At 40.0% G+C, this 23267-nt stretch overlaps 1 protein-coding gene across 6 annotated transcripts; it reads left to right on the top strand.

The window, feature by feature from the left end:
• Positions 1–412: 412 nt before the first annotated feature.
• On the top strand, positions 413–23179 carry LOC108567135 (chromodomain-helicase-DNA-binding protein 7). Of its 6 annotated transcripts, none has more exons than XM_017927411.1 (15): positions 413–740; positions 7384–7582; positions 7652–7883; positions 7945–14672; positions 14735–15075; positions 15266–15355; positions 16643–16913; positions 17243–17392; positions 18276–18757; positions 18823–19739; positions 19796–20089; positions 20165–20486; positions 20600–20753; positions 20810–21434; positions 21516–23179. In XM_017927411.1, exons 2-15 carry the CDS (start codon positions 7439–7441, stop codon positions 23132–23134), a joined length of 12369 nt encoding a protein of 4122 aa, XP_017782900.1. In that variant the 5' UTR covers positions 413–740; positions 7384–7438; the 3' UTR covers positions 23135–23179. The 6 variants fall into 6 exon arrangements, with proteins under 6 accessions (XP_017782900.1, XP_017782901.1, XP_017782899.1 ...); XM_017927412.1 differs by having other exon boundaries at positions 7933–14672; positions 17261–17392; XM_017927410.1 differs by having other exon boundaries at positions 7933–14672; positions 19805–20089.
• Positions 23180–23267: the final 88 nt, after the last annotated feature.

Below are 23267 nucleotides of genomic sequence, written 5' to 3'. Positions count from 1 at the left end.
CTGATAACTGAACTATCGAATGGAAAACTTTGGTTTGATTGAACGAAATATTTAGTGTATTAAGCTTTTAAACGACCTTTTAAACTAATAAAAACAGATTATAGTAATTATGATATTAGATAATGTAAATTGATTCCTAATAAAAATAAACATTTGAATTCTTCTTGGTTAATTTGTTGATAATTGGAATTATCTAATTTATTAATTTTTTTTGAAAGTATCAAAATTTAAAGCAAAGAATTAAAGATGAATATATTGTGTAAGTTGAAGAATCGCCCTGTATAAAAGAGGTGCGTATGGTAAAATGGACATGTTGAGGCTATGAGTCGTTGGGTGGCGCTGAGAGTGGTGTGCATTTCGAATTTGGCGCCCAAAGAACGGTCGTTGGTACCGGAGTCAGTTGCGGCCTGTCGAGATGTCGCATCAATCGACCACAAGCGTAATGATAAAATGGAGTACTCATTTATACATGCAAGTTTGTACACAAAATTTTAATTAAGTGAAATTAAGTGCAGCCAGAGGCCGTTTTTGATGTGATGCGAGTGTAGAAAGGCAGACAGCCGACCGGATGGCATCTTCGTGGTGACGTTTTGCAGCCGGGCTGTTTCAGAAGGACTTCCACAAAGGCAGACTCGCAGAGACGACGAGTGAAAATTAGAATCGGCTCGGTTTTCGGGGAAGAGCAGAGCAGCAGTAGCAGCGCGGATAGTAGAGAAACAGAGAGGCCGAGGGTGTCCATGGTGAGTAAAGTAACTACAACCAACTACATGCAGTGCGTGCGTACAAATGATGACCCGGGGGAGCGTAAACATTTTTATCGGGAATTATTATTACAACCAACAAAAAAAATATATTAAGAATTGCCGCAATCGACGCCCAGAGGGGAAGCCCCGCCGGATCTCCTCGATCCGGCCTTTTTCCGCTTTGCCATTTTTTTTTCATTTCCCCCTTGATTTCTCTTCTTTTTTTTTCTCCCGAAAATATGTATACTTCATGTATAACATATATATATACAAGTATTTTTCTCTCGCTCACTCTTCGATTCCGGCGATCGTGTGAACACACGGCAACCAAAAGTTATCTTTGGATGTTTGTTATTGTTTTTCTTTTTTTTTTCCTTCAATTCTTTTCGTTTTCATCCGAACCTGGATATCGTCTGCACAAGCAAACTTCAACGTTTATTTGCCTCTGCGGCACACCACGTCCTCCTTATTTATTGCATGTTTCCCTCCCAGTCATTTACTGTTATTGTAGGTGATTCTGTAAGATCGTGGCGGTTTATTTCCGTGTACTTCTGGGAAACACAATAAATGGACAAGCTGCGATTAGTTTTCTCTACTATTTATTCTCGTGTAAACCTGTAAATAGTTTATAGTCTTAAGCCTAGGTGCATCCACGTTCATCATTGTTATCACCATCTCATCTTAAGTCCTTTCCACCGGGGGCAATCGAACCTAAAAGCGTGAGAGAGCGAAAGACCTTTGATGGATTCGAGCAATGTTAGCGACATTGCGAACGGTGGACATCTCGAATGGCGGTCGCGCCGTAAAGTTCATTGTTCGTAACACCGGCGCGCGCGATTTAATCGAAATAATCGGCGTCAGGTAGGAAAGGAAAAAAGGACGACACATCGCTGAGGAAAACGGAATGGTGGATGGATACGTACGTTCCGTTCGGTTCGGTACCACGCGACCTGCAAACATTTGACATTTTTCATTGCCTCTCGTCGTCGTCCTGTTTCTTCCATTCCTCCTCGTCTCATTTTTTTCCGCCGTGATCGCAGCGGCCATTGAAACAATTGACCCACGCTCATTTCCCATGTTGCATTTTACTCCGGCTGTATTGGGGCCGCCACCCCCTGCCGCTAATCAATCTTTAATTATCCTGAAATCCAGAAGAACGCGCATCCCCGATGCCATTTCCACTTCCATGTCTGATCTTCACTTCATCTCTTTCTATCTCATACATACATTCTCCCCTTTCGTTATTCACCATTGTTTATTTTTACTCCTTCACCTCGCCTTCTTCCCCTCCATCGCTCCTAACCTACTCTCTGCTGGCCTCCCCTCAGACCATTTATATTGCGTTGTTATGACAACCGACCTTCCTTCAAATCTGTATGTGTGCTCGGGGCCACTCTTTCCTGGGTCGGACAACCCTGGCTGCACGTTACATCCCCGGCGCTAATTACAACTGGAATTCCATTCTTTCGCACATCCAGAATCAATCAATACACAGACAGCAGCAGCATTTGCTACTGCGGCGGCACCACCAGCCGTGGAGGGGACGGAAGGTCTAGGAGAGAGAAAAAAAAAACTCCCTTCATCAAATCCACCCCTCCCTCGCTTACCCAAATCCTCACCCCATTTGCAACCCCCATTGAAACACATCTATATATATATATATTATTTAGAGGGATGTTGGTTTGGGAAATTAACGTTCCCTCCCACTTCTGCTCTAAACCCTGATTGGCCGGGATTACATGTTCGATGCCCGTTTTGTTTAAACAAATAATCGATACGAGAATTGCTCGACGGTTTTTCCTCCGCTCGCTCTCCGGTTTCCACGCGCAAAATTAGTACATTTTCGCTCTCGTCTTCGGTCTCTCAACCTGTTGGCTTGCGGCCCCCCATTCATGAAACATTCCTTGCGAAGAAGGTACCGAAATAATAATATTAAAGAGAGACGCAAAGAAAGGGAGAATCGCATTGAATATGAATCCATGCGGCACATAGCACAAAAAAAGGGTCTGCGTCCTAAATCGTTCATATAGTATCATGGGATCATGGCGTACATATCCTATATCTTGTGTGAAATGTGTGTGTGTATAAACTGAATATTGCTAGTTTTTTAACCGAATATGATTACATGTACAAATATTTAAAAAAACTAATATTTCTTAATCTCACATACATAATTTACAAAAAGTGTACGTACTACAAATATTTTGATTAATGTGTGGTGATTTTTAACTTCAAGTTACGACCAAATAAATCGTTATCAAATGCATTGATGTATTATTCGTTTGTTTCGTGGAAAGTGCTTTTTGGAATGTGTTTTTAACTATCTAACATAAGGTATGTTTATAGGTTTGAAATACTCATTTATTAACCTCATATGCAAATAAATTTAACCTAGTAAAGATAATTATAGAAATTTAAGTCATCATAAACAATAAAAGTTAATAGGAACAGTAATTAAAATACTCTTAAATAATTATTATTTGTCCAAACAAGAGACAAATATAAGTGAATAAGAAATGTAAACAATTTTATTTCTAATAATCAATTGTTTAACCTTTAGTTAACGAATATTTATTATTAAAACTGCGTTTTAAAGTGCATGCAAATTATTTATTAATATTCTCCATAAACTGTGCACAAGTTTGTAGATCGACCGAATCTTGTATAACCCCAAAATAAATGTCTCGAGTAAACCGAATAATAATGGAGACATTATACCTCAGCTATTCAATGGTATAACCATAACTGTAATATTTTATTAACCCCTCAAGTTAACATAACATGTATTTATGAATTCACAATTGGACATATTTGTTAGCTTTTAACCCTAAGGTAACGTATGTGTGACGATCATACTACCACCATCTGTTTCTGTACTGAATATTCATATATTTAAATTTCTTTAAGTTACGAATGTGGCATGTTTATATAAACCGAATGTTTGTATTCTTTTCAAGCTCCACAAGTAGCTGATTTTAACAAAATTGGTTTATAACCATGTTTTTGAAATATGTTAATGATTTGCCTCTCATTATTAAATATAACTGCAACTCTTGATTTGTAAGAAAATCTGCTTCGGAATGCTTATAGAAACCGAATACTATACTAAATTATGTGTATTGTGAAATAAATGTCTTGAATGCTTGAAATATCCCACAAAACTGACTCGATGCATTTAAATACTCTTTAAGCACATTGTTAAATGCAAAATTAGAATGCATATAACTGTAAAATGCGCTCTCGAAAGCGACAATGCGATCGTTAAATGAATATTCCTGAAGATTAATTCTTAGTGTTAACATGCTAATTTTTATATTTTACACTAGAAAGAACTTTTGCATTCTTAGCGTGTTCAATAACTTCCCTTTAGTTTTTGATGTTCATTCCGAATTGATAAATTAAGGTAAATTTGTTTGGAACGTTTCACGTTGGAATCAATGAAAATCAGAGATAAAATTTATAAGAATTTTATTCCTGTTATTTAATAATTGCATCGTCGATATATTTTACGTATTTTATTTTATAGTTACTTAAGAAGAAACGGTCTTCAAGACGCGTCACCGGTTTTCGAATACTTTCATTACGCAGTTACCGATATCCGAAGCGTGTATCCAAAAATAAACTACTATGAAGCATTTCCATCTTAGGAACTGCAGGTTATAACGTACATTTCTGTATATATTTACAAATTTTTGATCTTATGTTGTCACCAGGTAAAAATACCTCAATAGCAAATGATTAAAAAAAAAAATTAAATTAGAATTTTGATATTGCATTGTCAGAAACATAAATGTTTATTATTATTTGTTAGTGTTTAGTAATGAAGGCATTAAAATATGTGTTGATTATTGCAGATTTTTGATAATAAATTCTAGAGAAGAAAACAACAAAAGAAATTATATTAGTCATTTTGTAAACAATTGTTGAGATTATCGTACGTTTATAATAGAGAAGGATAATACATGTCTTTGATTAGCTCAATGTCCTGTCCATTGTATATGAGACATAATGATTTGAAATTAGAGTGTACTATTTACTTAATTGCTTTCGTCAAATATTGTTTCAGTATCTTTCCATAACAACCTTAAATAATCTATTAAGCATTATACAAAAATGAAACTTCTGTTTTGTTTACTTCAATGGTATTAAGCGAAAATGTATCTAAATAGATTTTTTTGAAATTCTGTGACGTAAATATAATGTTATGCAAATATTTAGCAAATGTAAAAGAATAAACAAAACAAGGAAGTTGTTTGTTTTGTTCAAATAATTAAAATTCCACATAAATCGTCCAAATTAGTCATCCAATTAATTGATTAACGTTTTGTTACACTTTCGATGAGTGTGCACGAGAAATAGTGATTTAGCATCAAATTTTATGCGATGATAAATAGCTTTAATATAAACGATCGCCTCAGGACTGGAAATAGAATTCGACATGGTGTGATTTCCTGTCAGAAACCACATCTGTTTTGGTTTTATTTCGTGTCAAATATTCGGATTTTCTCGAGTGCTATGATCCAAAACTTAAGCCAAATATTGTATTATTTATTATTGCTTATTTAATGCTTCTATAAAAGTTTGCCAATAAAGAGAGAAACATTATGCTTTAAAAGTGAACGTTATATATAAGAATTAGGTAGAAGTATTAGATCATGTCTCCAAATAAATTAGTTATTTAAGAGGTTAATTAATAGTCTTCACTTAATCGACTTTATTAAAGAACAACGTAGAAACAATTGTTTTTTAGTTGTTTATATATTCGTAAAGAATCGATGTGTTAAATTTCTAAAATAGTAGTTTTTAATTATTATTGATTTCACAGAATGCAAACAATAAAAAAAATATTTGCATAAATTGCTGCTAAATGCAATGTTGTTTGACTTAAACACATTTTTTTTTGTCTTTAATGAATATTTTCTAAATGATTAATTCAAAAACTTTCTATTTAGTATATATTGATTCTTATTATTAAATTTCGACATGTTATTTATACATATAATATCATGTCTGAGAACTGCAATTTATAGTATTCGAAACCTTTCTTTAATAAAGCTACAATAATGTAGATCAATTCGTGTCGGAATATCCGATTGTGCTCGAGGTTTTCGCAACTGCATATTTTTTCTTCAGCGTTTGTTTTAAAATTGCAATTGTAAAACTGTGATTTCGTTTTGTCTGTGAATTATGTACGACGCCGCGGACGTTCCACACTTTCTCTGTTCTCTAGCTTCGTATTTTTGTTTCGTTCGTTAAAACCGTTGCATATCGTTGCGTAATCAGTAATAATTATATTTAAAATATCGCATTTTATATTCCGTTTGCAACGAAGCGTTTCAAATCATTGTCTCGGACGGCCATTATTCGACCTGGATGGAATTGATTGCGCGAAGAGTAGAGGAGGTGGATGAGATATAGATGGTGTGTGTCTTCGTTTCCTAGGGATTTCAGCCGCCGTCCACAGTTTTTTGGATCTTGAGAGTGAAAAGTTGTGCTGCTTTTGTAATTTTGTATTCATAAGCGTATAGCTTTTCCCCTTAGGACCCAAAAATTCATCAACGCTAGTCCCACCAACATAACGCATGGTCGGCTACCGATCCCAACGAAGACTGTTTCTTTCTTTCCATACGTCCGTCCACGTCGTCGTTTTTCTTTCATCGATACTCTCCCTCCGCCTTCCTGTTTTCGTTTGATTTTAAAACTGCATTTTAATTATTGTTGGAACTGTACTCGAGTTTTGCGGTTATTACGCGCGATTTTAAATTATGCGATACGTAATCGCCTCCAGGGCGATCAGAAAGTTGAAGTAACTGCATAAAAATGCAAATGTTTACCAATTTCCTTCGTTCCTTCGATTATTCATCGCGGCAATTCTTTGTCGCCTCCTCTCCGAAGGACTCGTACATATTTTGTTAGTTTCGGTCGCTTGTGTCCATCTGAAGGGAAGCAATGCAACTTCATTATTTTTATTAGGTAATTGGTTTGGTCTCCATTGGTTAATTGGTCGCGTCGCAATTATCATTCCTTCCTTCTACTTTTATTTTATTTATTTTTTCCATTGTGCACAGACAATGTTTCGCCTTGAAATGACAAATCTATTAATTTCCTTTACGTTTCTTATCTGAACAATGTAACTTTCCGTTTTTTTTTTTCCTTTTCTTTATTGCTAATTATTAATCGAACAACGTATTAAAGACAATTCCATCGCATTTAGACGTTTGTTGAAGCGGTTTGAATAACAGATGGAAAACATGTTTTTGTAATCCTTTTAAGGTAATTTATTGTGATTGGTCATTTTGAATATTGAAGCTGATAATTACAACCGGAATATACTGTTTTAATCATATTTTAATTCGATTCCAACCATATTTATCGTACAATTCAAGAGAAATTATTGCTATGCTGGCTTAAACTCGTAACCATAAAGTTCAACCTATGTTCATTGATAACTTGATTTATACATATACCACACACACACACATACTCCATACATATATTTTCTGCATCTCTGTTTCATTTTGTACATGTATTAGAAGATAATTGGCATTAATTTAGTGGCCGCGACGTGCAGCACGTTTTCGAAGTTTTTTTTCCCGTAGTGTAATATTTGTTTGTATGTTTTCTTTTCTCGCTCGCAAAGAGATGCTGTGATGCGATGAGAATCAACGAGGCCCCGCTATGTGCCGCGTAAAGCGATGGAGTCGTACGACCTATTCGGAGAAGATGGAGCTGGTATGTTGGAAGGTCTGCCCGAGCTGGGCAATGATAACTTCGAGCCTGCGGTGACTGGATCACGCAATGCTAACACCTCTTTTCCACAGCAACCAACCTACTCTCAGGTTCGAGCAATTGATATACCTAAAGCTTTAGGTGCGTTCGAGATATTAACTTTGTATTTTTTTTCGTAGGAGACTCCGTTACAAAAATTGGCATCGTTTGGAGGCACTGAATTTAACCACATGGATCCAAATACGCAGAGTATGTACGCTCAGGGATACGGTACTGACCGGCCCATGGGTCCACCGGGGTCGACCTATCCGCACCAGAGACAAATGACCCGTCCGCCGGCCCCGCAAGGGGCTGCTGGCCAATACCCGTATCAGCCAGACAACATGTATTCGATGCCCGACCATCAAATGAGTAAGTATTTGCAAACCTTGTCATGTAACTTTAATTTATTTAAACGTAGGTAAAACTGTAGGTATGCAAGCGGCTGCTAGCGGCTGGGGCCAACACGCGGGTTATCCTATGCACAGATACCAGCAAATGAATGCTGCTTACCGTCAGCAGCACATGGGATACCAGCAAGAGCAGAAGCAGCAATTCCCGCCTACACAACACCCTATGATGCAGCAACCTCACCAAACCGCATACCCCATGCAGCAACGGCACACACCTACGCACTACCCGCAGGGTTCTTCGTACCCCGGAGCTGCAGGACAAGGCTACGGAGGCTACATGCATCAGCGAATGCCCCATCATCATCAGTATCCACAAACACACCACCAAATTGACATGGGCGTAACTCAAGCCCAACAACAATATAATCATCTAACACACGGCCAAAACATGGGTCATGCTGTCACACCTGCTGGTCACATGGGTCAGACGCACCCACCAGCTCAGACTTTGGTACCGCCTGGACAGCAGCAGCAGCAACAACAACAGCAGCAGCCCCAACAGCCACCTAACCAAAATCCTATGGTACATCCTAACATAAGTAACTACACACACCAACCGAATCCCATGCAACAAATGCAACAGCAGCAACAACAACAGCAGCAGACGAGAACGATGGATGTACCACCGGCGGCAAGTCAGCAGTTTGCCGCCAAACATTCACAAAATCCTATGGGCAGTGGTAGCCCTCAATACAGGGCGCCGTTCCCACAGCTGTCGCCTCAAATGTCTCCACGACCTCAGATGTCACCGCGACCTCAAGCTCCACAAATGTCTCCGAGACCTGTTATGTCACCTGCCAAGCCAAATCTCTCACCTCATCCGCAGATGCAAACAACGTTGAGTCCTCGACCTGCGACAAGTCTTACACCAAAATCAACGACGTCGACACCGCCAGTACCCACTTACTCTCAACAAAGTACTCTGCAAGCTCTAGAACAGATGGTGATGCCGCCGTCGAGCACGAATGCAACGGAATATCCTTATCAGAGGAACACATTAGGACCACAGAACCCAGTATCTCCAGCCATGACAGTGCGGAATCCAATGGAACAATGGGTACAAGCGTCGCGGCAACCGCCGCCTCCGTCACAACAGCCTCAACCACCACCTCAAACTCAACAACACGTACCTAGTATAAATGGCATGAATATGATGGACCAAAATCCAATGCCTAGCAATAATCAATCAATGCCACCTACTCAACAATCTCTTCCACCGACCCCAAACATACCGAGCAGTATACAGAATACTCAGATGAACGTTTTCAACGATGAACTGCGAACGGAGTTAGTAAAACAACAACCCCAGATGCAAGAAATGAGCATTCCAAGGGAACCCACGCCTCTCTCAGATATGAGCGTTCAGAGTCCAACAACAAGTATGCCAGACAAATTGCCCAGCAGTACGACTAATACAGAAGTCAGTGCGCCTACCAGTATGTCGCTGTCGACATCTCACCCAGCGACTCCAACACCTTCAAGTACCACAGACGATCACGCAAATAGTACGAACCAAGAAATCAGTCTTCCTTCAGAAACTAAATCCAGTGATGATTCGATATTACCTCAATCCACTCAGAATCAAACGAACTTCACGGATTTCAATAGTGTGACCAGCATGTCGATGTATCAGTCACCTCCTGTTGTTCAGAAGGCAAAGCAGATGGACGATTTGATGCCTTCGATTGTTTCCGGATTCAATCAAGATGTGAGCATACCGCAGGAACAGCAAATTTCAGAAAGCTGTAGAAGCCCGACTCCTCCAATGAGCCAATGCTTGCCACAACAACCGCAACCACCTCTGATCATGGAACAAACGTCGCCTCCGCTTAATACCAGTCCACAATTGCCACCTATTCTGCAACCACAATTGAGCACTGAAATAACGCCTCCTGTTATGCAGCAACAGCCACTGCTGCAGCAGCAACTTCCACCACCGCAGCCGCAACAACAGCAGCAGCAATCCATTCCTGTGATCCCGCAAATGCAGCCACAACAACTACCAATGATACCAGCACAACAGAATCAACAGATTAATCAGTTGCCAACGGGTCAACAGATGCAGCCAAACCAGCAATTGCCACCTACTGTAAATCCACAAATGCAGTCAAACATACAAATTCCACCAACCCAGATCAATCCAAGTCAAGTAATGACGCAACCATCGCAAGTTCCAACACAAACGCCGAATCAGCAACTAGCGGCAAATCCGGTGATGCCCACTCAAATGCAAAATACAAATATTCTGCAAAACACCCAACTATATGATCAGACAGCTTTAATGGGTCAAACTGCTATGCCAATGGCGCCTAGACCAATGCAGCATGGTATGCCGATGGGACATCACTTGGGAATTAGTGGACCTGGAATTATTCCCGGTCACATTATGAATGATAATATGGGATATCAACCTCCAATCAGTCATCACCAAGAACGTGCCGCTCTACAGCAACAACTACAGGAATTGTATTGCATGCCACCCGCACCCGAACACCAAGAAAAGATACTTCACCTACAAGAGCGATTAAATATATTAACTCAACATGAACAAACAGAGCAATGCAATGGAGGTCCTCAATGTGTTTTGCAATCGCCTATGTTTACCTCTCCGATGATTGACAGTCCTCAAGTATCGAGCACAACTGGACGAGGACGGGGTAAAGGTGGCGCACGTGCGAAAAAACCTAGAGGAAAAAAAGGAGAGAAATGTGTATCACCTGTTTCTATGCCAAACATAACTCCAATGGCTCCATTGGGATCCACTCCACAACAACTTCCTGTATCTGAAGATTGTGTAACACCTGGAGCAGGTCTGAACATTGCTTCTGGCGATTTGTCGGATATAGCAGATCTTGGATCGGACCCATTCGGAGGTGATTTTGACGTGGAGAAGGGTAAGAAACGTGGACCACGTAAACAACGTGAACCTAAGAAACCCAAAGAACCTAAAACTCCTAAAGAACCCAAGACACCAAAAACTCCCAAAGAAAAAAAGAAAAAGGAACCTAAAGATTTAAAGGAACCTCGAATTAAACGAAAATATGTTAGACGGAAAAAACTGGAAGCATCTTTAGACGATAGCATAACAGACGAATCTTTTAATAAAAGCTTTGAAAATGGCGACGACATGAGCAACACCGAACACGCCGAGAGTTTAGATAGAGATAGTGATTCTAAACCACCTTCCGATACAGAAGTCGTAGAAAAAGCTGAAGCCGAATCTACGAAACCCGCCGAAGAAGATGATGAAGCACAGGTTGACTCTCAAACTCCGGCTGATGACGTGCAGGATAATTCAGAAGCTGAAAAGAAAGATGAATATGCTTTTGAAGATGCACCAAGTCCGAAGGAAATAAGCGAGATGCCAAAAAGAAATCCAAGACGCACGAGACCTTCTGGAGGTAGGAAAGTTGTCTCATCTAAGGCGCGAAATAGAGGAGGCGGTGGAAAGGGTAAAAAGCGCAAGAGCTTGGTTCAGGAGTCCGATGGCGAAGGAGAAGATATGGCTGCGACTCCACCGCCATCTCCCCCAGAAGACGATGGAACAACGAAAAGAAGATCGGCAAGAAATACGCAGCGTAAAAAGTACATTGATGATGTTATGCTCAGATTTTCGGATGACGATGCACCTGCTCCTACAAATAAAAATAAAAAATCAAATTCTTCGTCTTCTCAGTTAAACGTTTTACAAGAGGCAGATGAAAGTGTTGCAATTCCCGAAGTTGGAAATAAACCAAACTTTGTTTATGTCAATACAACTGAGGAAGATTCAATGGTTGTGCAACATATTTTAATAACAAGAACAGGAAAGAGACCCAAGAAGGTAGAAGAGCCACCCGCGCCAATGCCACCACCACCACCTCCACCAAAAGAAGATGAACCTGTAGAAAGTGATGCCACTGAAACAAAGCCGGAAGAAGATGAGGAAAAGAAAGAGAAGGTTGAAACGGAAGAAGAAAAGGTTGAAGAGGAAGTTAAAGAAAAGGAAGAAACGGAGGAGACAGAGAAGGAAGCAGTTGTAGAACCAGAGGAGAAGGATGTAGAAGAAGAAAAAACTGAAGAAGAGCCCATAGTGGAAGAAACAAAGGAAGAAGAAATCAAGGAGACCAAGGATGAAAGTGAAAGTGAAGAGCAAGAAGATGAAGAGAAAAAAACTGATACCGAGGAAGCTAAGGAAGTGGAAATGATTGAAGTAGAAGAGTATTATGTGAAATATCGGAATTTTTCCTATCTTCACTGTGAATGGAAAACTGAGGAAGAGCTTTATAAAGGAGACAAGAGAATTTCCAACAAGATCAAACGTTATCGTCAAAAGCAGGCTCAACAAACAAACATTTTTGAGAATCCCGAAGATGAACCATTTAATCCTGATTATGTGGAAGTTGATCGCGTTTTGGATGCTGCGGTGCATACTGACCCAACTACCAAAGAAACTGTTAAACATTATCTTGTAAAGTGGCGGTCACTCCAATATGAAGACAGCACTTGGGAACTCGAGGAAGATGTTGATCCATTGAAAATTAAATTGTACGAAAAGTTTTCTGCAGTTCCAACTAAAGATAAATGGAAACTTAAGAAGCGTCCGAACCCAGATGGATGGGTAAAATTAGATAAGTCCCCTATTTACAAAGCGGGCAATAGTTTGAGAGAATATCAATTGGAGGGTTTGAATTGGTTGTTGTTTTCTTGGTACAATAGCAGAAATTGTATATTGGCAGATGAAATGGGTTTAGGTAAAACCATTCAGAGTTTAACATTTTTGAACGCCGTCCATCAACATGGCATCCGAGGACCATTTTTGGTTATTGCTCCACTATCGACAATTCCCAACTGGCAAAGAGAAATTGAAGGTTGGACTGATCTAAATGTAGTAGTTTACCATGGATCATCTGCCAGCAGGAATATGCTGCAAGAATATGAAATGTATTATAAAAATGATAGAGGAAATACCATTAAGGATATAACTAAATTCAACATATTGATTACAACATTTGAAATAATAGTGACTGACTTTGCCGATTTGAAGGGTTTTAATTGGAGGATATGTGTCATCGACGAAGCTCATCGATTGAAGAACAGAAATTGTAAACTTTTAGAAGGTTTGCGGCAGTTAACTCTTGAGCACAGAGTATTATTGTCTGGAACGCCGTTACAAAATAACGTTAATGAATTGTTCTCCTTGTTGAACTTCTTGGAGCCTCAACAGTTCCCAAGCAATGAATTGTTTTTGCAGGAATTTGGAGCATTGAAGTCCGAAACTGAAGTACAAAAATTGCAAGTTATTTTGAAACCTATGATGCTGAGACGATTGAAAGAAGATGTAGAGAAATCTCTAGCACCTAAAGAAGAGACTGTAGTGGAAGTGGAGTTGACGAATATTCAAAAGAAGTATTACAGAGGTATTTTGGAAAGGAATTTCAGTTTCTTGTCAAAAGGAACAACGCATGCTAATATACCGAATCTAATGAATACCATGATGGAATTGAGGAAATGTTGCATCCATCCGTATTTATTGAATGGTGCAGAAGACCAAATTCAATACGATTTTAAACAAAGTCACGGAGACGACCCAGATTCCTACTACAAATCGTTAATTAACTCCAGCGGTAAAATGGTGCTGATTGACAAGTTATTAGCAAAATTGAAAGCAAACGGACACAGAGTGCTGATATTTTCCCAAATGGTTCGGTGTCTGGACATTTTAGAGGATTATTTAATGTATAGAAAATATCCGTATGAAAGGATCGATGGCAGAATTAGAGGTAACATGCGGCAAGCGGCTATTGATCGCTACTCACGGCCAGACTCTGACCGTTTTGTCTTTCTGCTCTGCACGAAAGCCGGAGGATTGGGTATTAATTTAACTGCTGCAGATACTGTGATCATTTATGACAGTGATTGGAATCCGCAAAACGATTTGCAAGCGCAGGCACGTTGCCATCGTATTGGTCAACAGAAAATGGTCAAAATATATCGTCTACTCTGCCGCAATACATACGAACGCGAAATGTTCGACAAAGCATCACTTAAATTAGGATTGGATAAAGCTATTTTGCAAAGCATGAATACTTCTCAGGGTGGCAAAGAGTCCGGCAGCAAGCAATTGAGTAAGAAGGAAATCGAAGATCTATTAAAGAAGGGAGCGTACGGTGCTTTGCTGGACGACGAGAACGACGGTGACAAATTCTGCGAAGAAGACATCGACGTTATTCTTGCCAGACGCACCCAAGTTATAACGATGGAATCGGAGAAGGGATCTACCTTCTCCAAAGCGACTTTTGCAGCTAGCTCTAATCGTTCGGACATCAATATCGATGATCCTGACTTTTGGAATAAGTGGGCAAAGAAAGCCGATATCGATACAACTGAAAAAGACGAAACCGAAGATTTAGTAATATCTGAGCCCCGTAGACGTACACAAATCAAGCGTTACGGTCACGACGAAAGCGCAATTGACATGTCTGAATTGGAGTCATCATCAGATAGCGATCCTGATGGAGAGGGCCTATCGTTGGGCATGCGGAGCAGAAGAAGGAAAGATAAACACAAGAAGAGGTTGAGGGGAGATGATTACATTCCTGGTGAGAGAGGAGAAATAGTGTACGGCAGTTGGGCGCGAAGAGAATGCTTCATGGTAGAACGAGGATTGCTGACCTTTGGATGGGGAAGGTGGCAAGAGATTCTACAACATTCGCAACTTCGAAAAGGCTGGAGAGAACAGGATGTCGAGGACTGCGCTAGAGTTATTGTAAGATATTCACTTGCCTTCTGACATATAACAGTTTATTTAATTTGCTTTTTATATTTTAGTTGTTGTATTGTTTGCGATTCTACCGCGGCGATGAGAAAATCCGAGCATTCATATGGGACTTGATATCGCCGAACGAGAACGGCGAACAGAAAATCAGTAAAAACCATCACGGGCTTAAAGATCCAGTTCCAAGGGGCATCAGAAGCAAAGCCAAAGGCAAGAAAGGCGCTGTCGCTGCAGCGACGGCGGCGGCAGGATCTGCTGGTGTCGGTACAAGTACAAAAGAAGCCAGACATGCAGCACTCACGGATCCCAATCATTGGAGCAAAAGTGAAAAGTACGATGGTGATATCTTCCTGGAAAGCAACTACAAGAAGCACTTGGGTAGACATGCGAACAAGTAAGTTGACAATCTGATAATGTATATTAAGTATTTATTAATAACATGATGAACTACATGCTAATTTAGAGAATGCTTTAGGCATTCACTGAAAATAAACTTTTCTCACGATAACCTGATTATTGATTGTTACATGAGGAAGTTGTTGTTTTTTTTAAATTTAAATATTGACGAATATATTTTCACACAGGGTTTTGCTTCGTGTTCGTATGCTGTATTATATTAAACACGAAATTATTGGCGATTTAGTACAACACATCACTGATGGTGTCAACGCTAGGTAAGATAAATCCCATTACATGAGAAACTATTATATTTACATTATCAAATGCTTTTTTTTTTACTAGTGTTTGTTTTTTCAAATTAACTGATCCAAAATGGTGTTTGATTTCAATTTGAAATATACTTAAATTAGATTTGGAAAAATAAGCACTGGTATTCATTTAAATTAATTAACAATTATAATATAAAAGATATGCATGGAGCTTTGTTTGCCATGCCAGACAATAATCTTGCTTCAGCTCTCATTATATAATTTATTTATTCTGTTGAAATCATTTAATTTTTCATGCCTTAGCATCGAATTAGTTTAATCAAAATATTAACCACTTAACTATTTAATAACTATTATTTGTTTTATTGATTTTTTGTTTGTCTTTGGAGAAAGATGGAATGAGTAGAAGATCATAAATCATCTGTTTATAGTTGTAATAGTTGAGCGGTTAAGATTTCCCAAATTTTACGCATCAAAAGGCCACATATTTTGATACGTAAAATTACATACACACATTTTCATATTTATTTTCATCATTTTATTTATTTATATTTTTTACGAGCTTTCTATGTCTTTAAAATATTTTGGTCCCGAATCCCTCTCTAATCACTTTAGGGTACGGCACTTCCGGCGACTCAAAATTCTCTTTTTTCTATTAATCAAAACAAAATGAACGAACAAAAGCAACCAAAATCAAATCTTTTTGGAATTAAATAAACTTTGGCAAAATTGATAAAATTGGCAACGTGGTATGGTTTCGCAGTGCCTTGCCCATAAATCCTCCCATATCGGATCCAATGCCTTGCGAATGGTGGGACGTCGAGTGCGACAGGTCCCTATTGGTGGGCACCTGGAAGCATGGATACGAGATGTATACAGAGATGAGGGCCGATCCCGGTCTTATTTTCTTGGCCCGTTGTGGTCCTCCGAGCGCACGCGATCTCCAACTTCAACAACAACAGCTCCAACAAACTGTCAACAATACTAACACACAACCACCAACACCCGCACCACTGTAAGTAAACTCGAAAAGGAATACAAAACAAACGAAAATTACAAATACACAATACGCAAAAAAAAATCATCAATTCGATCGATATCAAACGTCGTAAGTATACTCGATGCATGATGTTCTATCTTTCTATCTCTCTGTGTTAAGTTATTATATGCTTCAGCCTAATATGATACCTAACCATTATTTGGCATGCTTTCAATGTGCACACTGCTTTCCATTTATCAACATCCACCAGTGTTGGAATCTAGTCCACGGATTTTTTATTAATTTACTTTTAGTGATGAACTGGACGACGACTCCAACGAAGATCAGATCACGAAGAAGTCTGATGTGAACTCGGACATTGCCGAGCCGTCCCCTGGGCCTTCCGGATCTTCGGAGACTCAGCCTTCCGCAGAAATCGAGGAGACGGAAGAGGAGAAGAATATTTGGCCCAGCGTGACTGATCTCAACACTCGGCTCAGGCGGGTCATCACTTCCTATCAGCGTAACTATAGAAAGGAAGACACGACTACAACCACCACCAAGGTTTCCGCAAAACCAACAAAGGTAAAATATTTTTTAGGAATTACCCCAAAGTTTGTACCCTTGTATTTTAAGTGTACTTCTTTTTTTAATTACTTAAAAACAAAACAAAATCATTCATCTATATCAAGTTTCAAAGCAAATTCATCTCAATTATTATTTTACCTATTCTTATTTTGAATGAGTAGTTGAGGTCTGGGTTATGCCCGAAGACTTATCATACAGAAATATATATCATTATGCATTGCACTATTTATTCATGTCATAATCATATGTGAGTTATAAAGAAAAAGAAAAAAAAATGTAATGGTGCATGCCGTTGCTGTGTTGAGAATGTTCTTAGTAGTATGTAGTTTACTTGCACTCTGCAGCAGTCCATTGAGTCAGCCATGACAAATCCGTTGGCCGCCCTGGCACAGGTCTCCCAGCAAATGGATGGACGCGATCTATCCGCCCTTGGTTTACACAACTGGGATATGCACCAATTGGCACTATACATATTGGTTAGTACAAAAAAATTTAAAAATTCAAAATTTCAATCAAAATTATCACATCGAAAACAAACAACTAAAAGAAAAACCGAAAGAGTATTAATGCTAATTGTGTATTGGTAGCAACCATCAACTTTACTTGATGCTTGGTGGTTGCTTCCAAACCAACACAACATCTTAATACCTTTGAATACCCACCCTAGCATCCTTTTTCTATCACCACCAACTGAATTTACTCCTTAAGCGCTTTTTATGTTGTATGTTTTAAATGTTTCAATTACGTTTACAAATGTGACTTGCTCACATTATAATATACTACATCCATGTAGATCATTTCCATGTTAAATCATTAATATATTACAATGTGAACAAGCCTTATTATTGCTCGTAATCATTTTTTATTTATATCTTTTCTATTATATATTAATTCTAAGCATGTTTGTTGATGAAAAAATCTTTCTATACATTTGATCTTTTGATCAGCAAATATAATTCTCGCTCTTAAAATATCAATTCAAATGTTACGTAATTTCTGTTTTATAAGCTCCGTGTAAGGTAAGTTATTGATGTTACATGTATATAAGTATTATATGCTTTTATTGATTTGGGTTTTTGTTCTGATGGCGTCGGGTCGCGCGGTGTATGGTCGGGGTATGAGGGAGTCCAGTACAAATTAACGTAATTAATCTAAATCAATAGAGCTCTCATGATTTATTCAACCGCGTTGATTTCCAACTATGCGTTTTGTTACATTTCCTTTAATTATTTTATCCGTTCTCCCTCATGCGCACACCTACTTTCTTCGTCTGCGTCACCGTCAGTAACATATTTTCTCCCTTTCATTACAATTACTCTTCGAATGCATTTAAAAAACCTCAATGTTCGCGTTTTGCAGCAAATGGAAAGACAAGGCAAGCAACTGGAACAGGCGATGCGCGATAAGGACAAACCATCGATTTCTAAGAAATGGACCAGACGCGAGGAAACGGACTTCTTCCGTGTCATTTCTTCATACGGAGTGATCTACAATAGAAAGAAGAAGGCCTTCGACTGGATTCGCTTCAAGCAGCTTGCTAAGCTTGAGAAGAAAACAGATGACGAGCTGAACGAGTATTACAAAAGTTTTGTCATTATGTGCAAGAAACAAACTGGATCTAAGGAACCGGATGAACATTACGATACTAGTATCGAGCACATCACTGAGGAAAAGGCAAGACGAACTCTGGAAAGGTTGGATTTGCTGTCCAGGATCAGAGAAGAGGTTTTGACTCATGTTAAATTAGACGAACGACTGAAAGTTTGCATCACATCCGCTGATATGCCAGATTGGTGGGTCGCTGGTAAACACGACAAAGACTTATTACTCGGTGTGGCGAAGTAAGTTTAAATCTTTAATTATTTCATATAATGAATAATATTAAACAATGCATTTTATATTTTAGGCATGGCTTAGGACGTACAGATTATTACATTCTGAACGACCCGGATCTCTGTTTCCAAGAGATCTTACGCAAAAAGGTTACCTCAGATGTTGAAAAAGTGAATGATTTGAAGGAATCCATGAAAATAGAACCGCGCGACGATTTATTGAAGTTTGATAAGAATGAAATTGTCGTTAAGTTGGAGAAGGGAGAAGGTACATTGAAAATTGAAAAGGTTGCTGCGAAAAAAGAGGGCGAAGAAAAGGTGGAAACTGTCAAAGACGAAGACTACAAAGTTCAAATGACGTTAGTTAAATCCGAAGAACCAGAAGCTGAATCGCAGCCTCCAAGATCTAAGACACCTCAACCTGAAGTTAAGGAAGAGGAGCAGGTGAAAGAAAGCGAGGAAGTAAAAACCGAAGCCAATGCAGAAGCCGATGAAAAGATGGAGGTTGATAGTGAAGATAAAAAGGATGAACCGAAACCGGATTCAGTAGATGAGGATAAAAAGGATGAGACAGAGAAGGAGGTGGAAGAAGAAAAGCCTGAGGAGGAACCTGAAAAAGAAAAATTGGTAGAGGACAAGAAGGAAGAAGAACCAGTCGAAGTTGAAAAAGAAACAGAAAAGGTAGATAAGGAAGAGGAAGTGAAAGAAGTTAAAGAGGAGGTTGAGAATAAGAAGGAAGAGAATGTCGTTGAAGTAGACGAAGTAGAAAAGAAGGACAAATCTGACGATGAAGTTATCCCTGAAGTTAAAGAAGTACCTAAGGAAACTGTTAAACCCGCTGAGCCAATCAAGGAGAAGGAAACTGAATCTGATTTATGCTCAAAGCAAGCGGCAGAATTAAAAGCAATGTTCCCAGACCTCGAAGTTATCCAACCACTGTCCAGGTTGTCGCAAATTGACACTTTTGTCCTCAGAGATAAGCAGGGTTCAGGTAAGATTGGTGTGATTATACATTTTGCCAGTGTACAACATGAAAACTAATTTTAGGTGCTTTAGACTTTAGCGAAACCACTGTGGCGCAGCTCTTCAATAACGCGGTGAAATGGCCAAAGGAGTACGCGATTCAGGTTAGATTACAGCATATTATATATGCTATCGAAACCAAGGAGTGGCCCGTGGGAAAGAACTTTTCGGCTTATGCCAGTGGTATAGGCAATGAATACGACATTGCCATTCACGAACTTCCAAACGATCCACCAAAACGTGACAGTTCAACACCAAAATCGGTGGGAGATTCAGAAATTATTACCATTACTACAGATAGTAGTCTGAATAGAGGAGGTATGCATTTTTTCTATTATATATTTTTATTCGTGTTTTGAAATCATGTTACTACATTAATATGAATTATTTTAGGAGCCAATAAGAAAAGAAAACGGCACATTGCTATAGACGTAGAAACCGAAAGGGCGAAGCTGCACGCTCTCTTGAATCACGGCGTTCCAAATCCTCTAACAAAGCATGGATCTTGGGATGAGGATTCCGAAGATTCCCGTAGATCAACGCCTGTTAATCAGAGTATGTTACAACCACCGCCAGCTCACCAACATGCATCTAAAGTCAACACAATGCCATACGATTTAAAATATAATCCACCACTATCCAAAACAACTATTGGACAAACAACGGTCATACCGGGTACAAGTTCCACTCTTACACCAATCGATTTAAGCTCAGGGTATGTTATCTGTTATTATTTAGCCGGTATTAAGTGTGTATAGTTTATTATGCATTCTGCGCAAAGTTTAGTGTTATAATGTACTTATTAATTTGGATTTTTATATAATTTAGGTTACCTAAAATGAATACTCTAGAAATACCAAAGGTCGGTATGGATATTCAAAATGAAGTTCAAGACTTTTCGATGCCTTCAAAGAAACAGGCTAACAAAGGTGGCAACAAATTGGATGATACATTATCTAAGCTAATGAAGAGGAAAAATTGCGTAAGTACTCTCTGTTTGTTTCTTGCTTTAGATATTTATTTTGATTTGAATTGCAGCCTGAACCAGAACCGGTAGTTGGCAAGGAGAAAAAGCGGAGAAAACTTGACGAAATCGTTCTGGGATTATCGGCCGCCAAGGAACAATCCCTGTTCACTGATACTACGAAGAAACCAACGGTTACACCCAGTGTGACAGTAACACCCACATCTGCACCAATCAGTAGTTCCCATAACCAATCCCAGAAGCCATTCTCGATAACTGTAACTTCTGTACCATCCAGCGGCCAAAGTACTTCTCGCGGAAACGGAGGTGGCAACAGCAATAATGCATTACAGAATATGATGCCAGCGCTATCAAGCAAAGATTCTTATAGCACTTTCCTGGCGCAGGCTGAGCAGCAGAACATGATTTTGAAAAAGCAGCAGCAACAAAGAAAGAATTACGAAGCGATGATCGCAGATATAAGTAAGGTGGCAGATTTCAGTTCGAAAGTGAATTCATATTCACACGAAGCGAAAGTGAATAAGTGGTTGGCGGAGCAGAATCCTGCTCTCGCTGAGCAACCCCTTGGTGCGGATTATTTGGCGCCGCGGCGCCGACGACCCCGCGTAGATCCATCCCTGCTAGACTGGAAGAAACTGACTGGGGATGAGAACGTTTCCGTAATCAATAGAGTCACAAGTAAGAAATTAACTGGGCCCAAGGCGCCCACGTTGAAACGTTTAGGTACTTGGCTAACGGAAAATCCTATGTATGATATAGATCCCAAGTGGGCCGAGCTCGTCAAGGAGCGAGGCAACTTAACACAGGATCTGCACAAGCGGCTGCCTGGCAATAAGAAATCTACGACGCCGGGCAGGCCGCCGGTACTATCGAGTCCTACAGGCTCCACCTCGAGCGTCAGCTCTGCAAATCTGGCCACCTCGATGGCTTCCAGCCTCTCGTTCCCCTCTCTAGCTGGAACTAATCTCAGCGGCATCAACTCTAACCTTCTTTCAGGCTTATCAGGTTTGGGTCAGTTTGATCCCAAGAACTCGCTGCTGATGCCCTTCGCCGGTATGCCCAACATGAATGCGCTCAGCTCTATGGGCGGTCTCGGCAACCTCGCCAACATGAACCTCTTCAATTTCCTGGGTGGAATACCGGGATTGGCTGGCATGGACGCCCTCGCCGCCGCCGAATCGACGAAAACCACCAAATCTTCTAGTACCTCAAAATCGAAACCGGCCGAAGCGCACAGCTCAACGAAAACCTCAACATCGTCTTCGGCATCTAACATCCCTTCGACAAATGCATTCCCATTCTTCTTCCCTAATCCAGGACTGCTGTACACTCCGCTAAATCTCAATCCGTTTTCGTTGCAACCGGGAATGTCCTACGATTCGCTGGCGCAACAGTGTGGTTTGCTGAACGGCCTGAATCCGGCCGCCTCGCCGACTTCATCATCTTCCAAATCGAAAACATCGAGAGCTCAAACCACGACAACACCTGCAACGGCAACGCAAAGCTCGACCGGCACCAAAGGCAGCAAACATCGCGAGTCTCAAATGCAGCAATTACTGTTACCGCCAGACACGTTAGAATCGATGGTCAAGCAAAGTAGCAGAGAAAAGAAGGACGACAAACGAAACAGTTTAAGGGGTATGTTACCACCCGAGTTCTTGAATCCCAAAGATACCAAAAAGCTGCCACCCGGTTTAGCAGACTTCACCAAACTATTGGAACAGGCAAATCCGAGCAAAAAGTCCCAAGAACAGCAAATGAAGGAAGCTTTGGAGCATCTGAGCAAAACGAACGCGGAATTCATCGCCAGGGCGATGACAGAGGAACCGAAATCGATGAAGAGGCCCAGGGAAATCACGCCTGAACCTGAAAACCTGGCTTCTCACGTTCACGATGTTGAACAACACCATCAACACCACCAGCAGCAGCAGCAACATCAACACCACGACGAGCATCCAGCTAAGAAGCCCAAAGAAGATCATCCGGTCCCACAGCCTCCGGCAGTTCCGGTCCCGATCGACATCGAGGCACTACTTCCCCCGTCGACGGTGGTCAAGGCATCAGAGGATGAATCGGAGCAGCTGGAGCCGTTAAATCTGAACGAATCGAGCGGAACGGACATAGTGGAAACCGAGGAAACGACGACGCCCAAGAAAAGTGCTAAAAGGACGCGTGGTAAACGCAAATCTGGTGAGCTTCCCATCGACCCGGAGAGCATAAGAGAAAAGAAGAATCTTCGTTCGAGCGCCAGCAGATCAGCGGCCGCAGCACAAGCAAGGGCCGAACGCGAGAAGATTCTGGAAGAAGAGGCGGCGGCGGCAGCAGCAGCAGCCGCAGCCGCGGCCGCATCCCAAAAGTCCCAAAAAGAAGAAAGTTAATTCAGCATAAAAGAAAACAAAATATTTAAATTATTCAAATGCAGTGGGTGTTTGTTTTTTTTTACTATTATTTAATTTTTATTTTATCGAAGGTTTTCTCTTTTTTATATATAAAAAAAAATAATTTTTAGGT

This window comes from Nicrophorus vespilloides, unplaced genomic scaffold, assembly GCF_001412225.1.
Source record: "Nicrophorus vespilloides isolate i.1.1-1 unplaced genomic scaffold, Nicve_v1.0, whole genome shotgun sequence".
In the NCBI taxonomy this organism is placed as follows: domain Eukaryota; kingdom Metazoa; phylum Arthropoda; class Insecta; order Coleoptera; family Silphidae; genus Nicrophorus; species Nicrophorus vespilloides.
This window is presented reverse-complemented; position numbering and strand designations above follow the sequence as displayed.

What these genes read in the sequence shown, in the direction of transcription:
- LOC108567135 (XM_017927408.1), top strand. Translation starts at nt 7,439, where the DNA reads ATGGAGTCGTACGACCTATTCGGAGAAGATGGAGCTGGTATGTTGGAA. An exon ending in TAGTAGTCTGAATAGAGGAG is followed by an intron (nt 20,090 to 20,164) that starts GTATGCATTTTT and finishes GAATTATTTTAG; the next exon opens with GAGCCAATAAGAAAAGAAAA. An exon ending in CGTAATCAATAGAGTCACAA is followed by an intron (nt 21,435 to 21,515) that starts GTAAGAAATTAA and finishes TGTATGATATAG; the next exon opens with ATCCCAAGTGGGCCGAGCTC.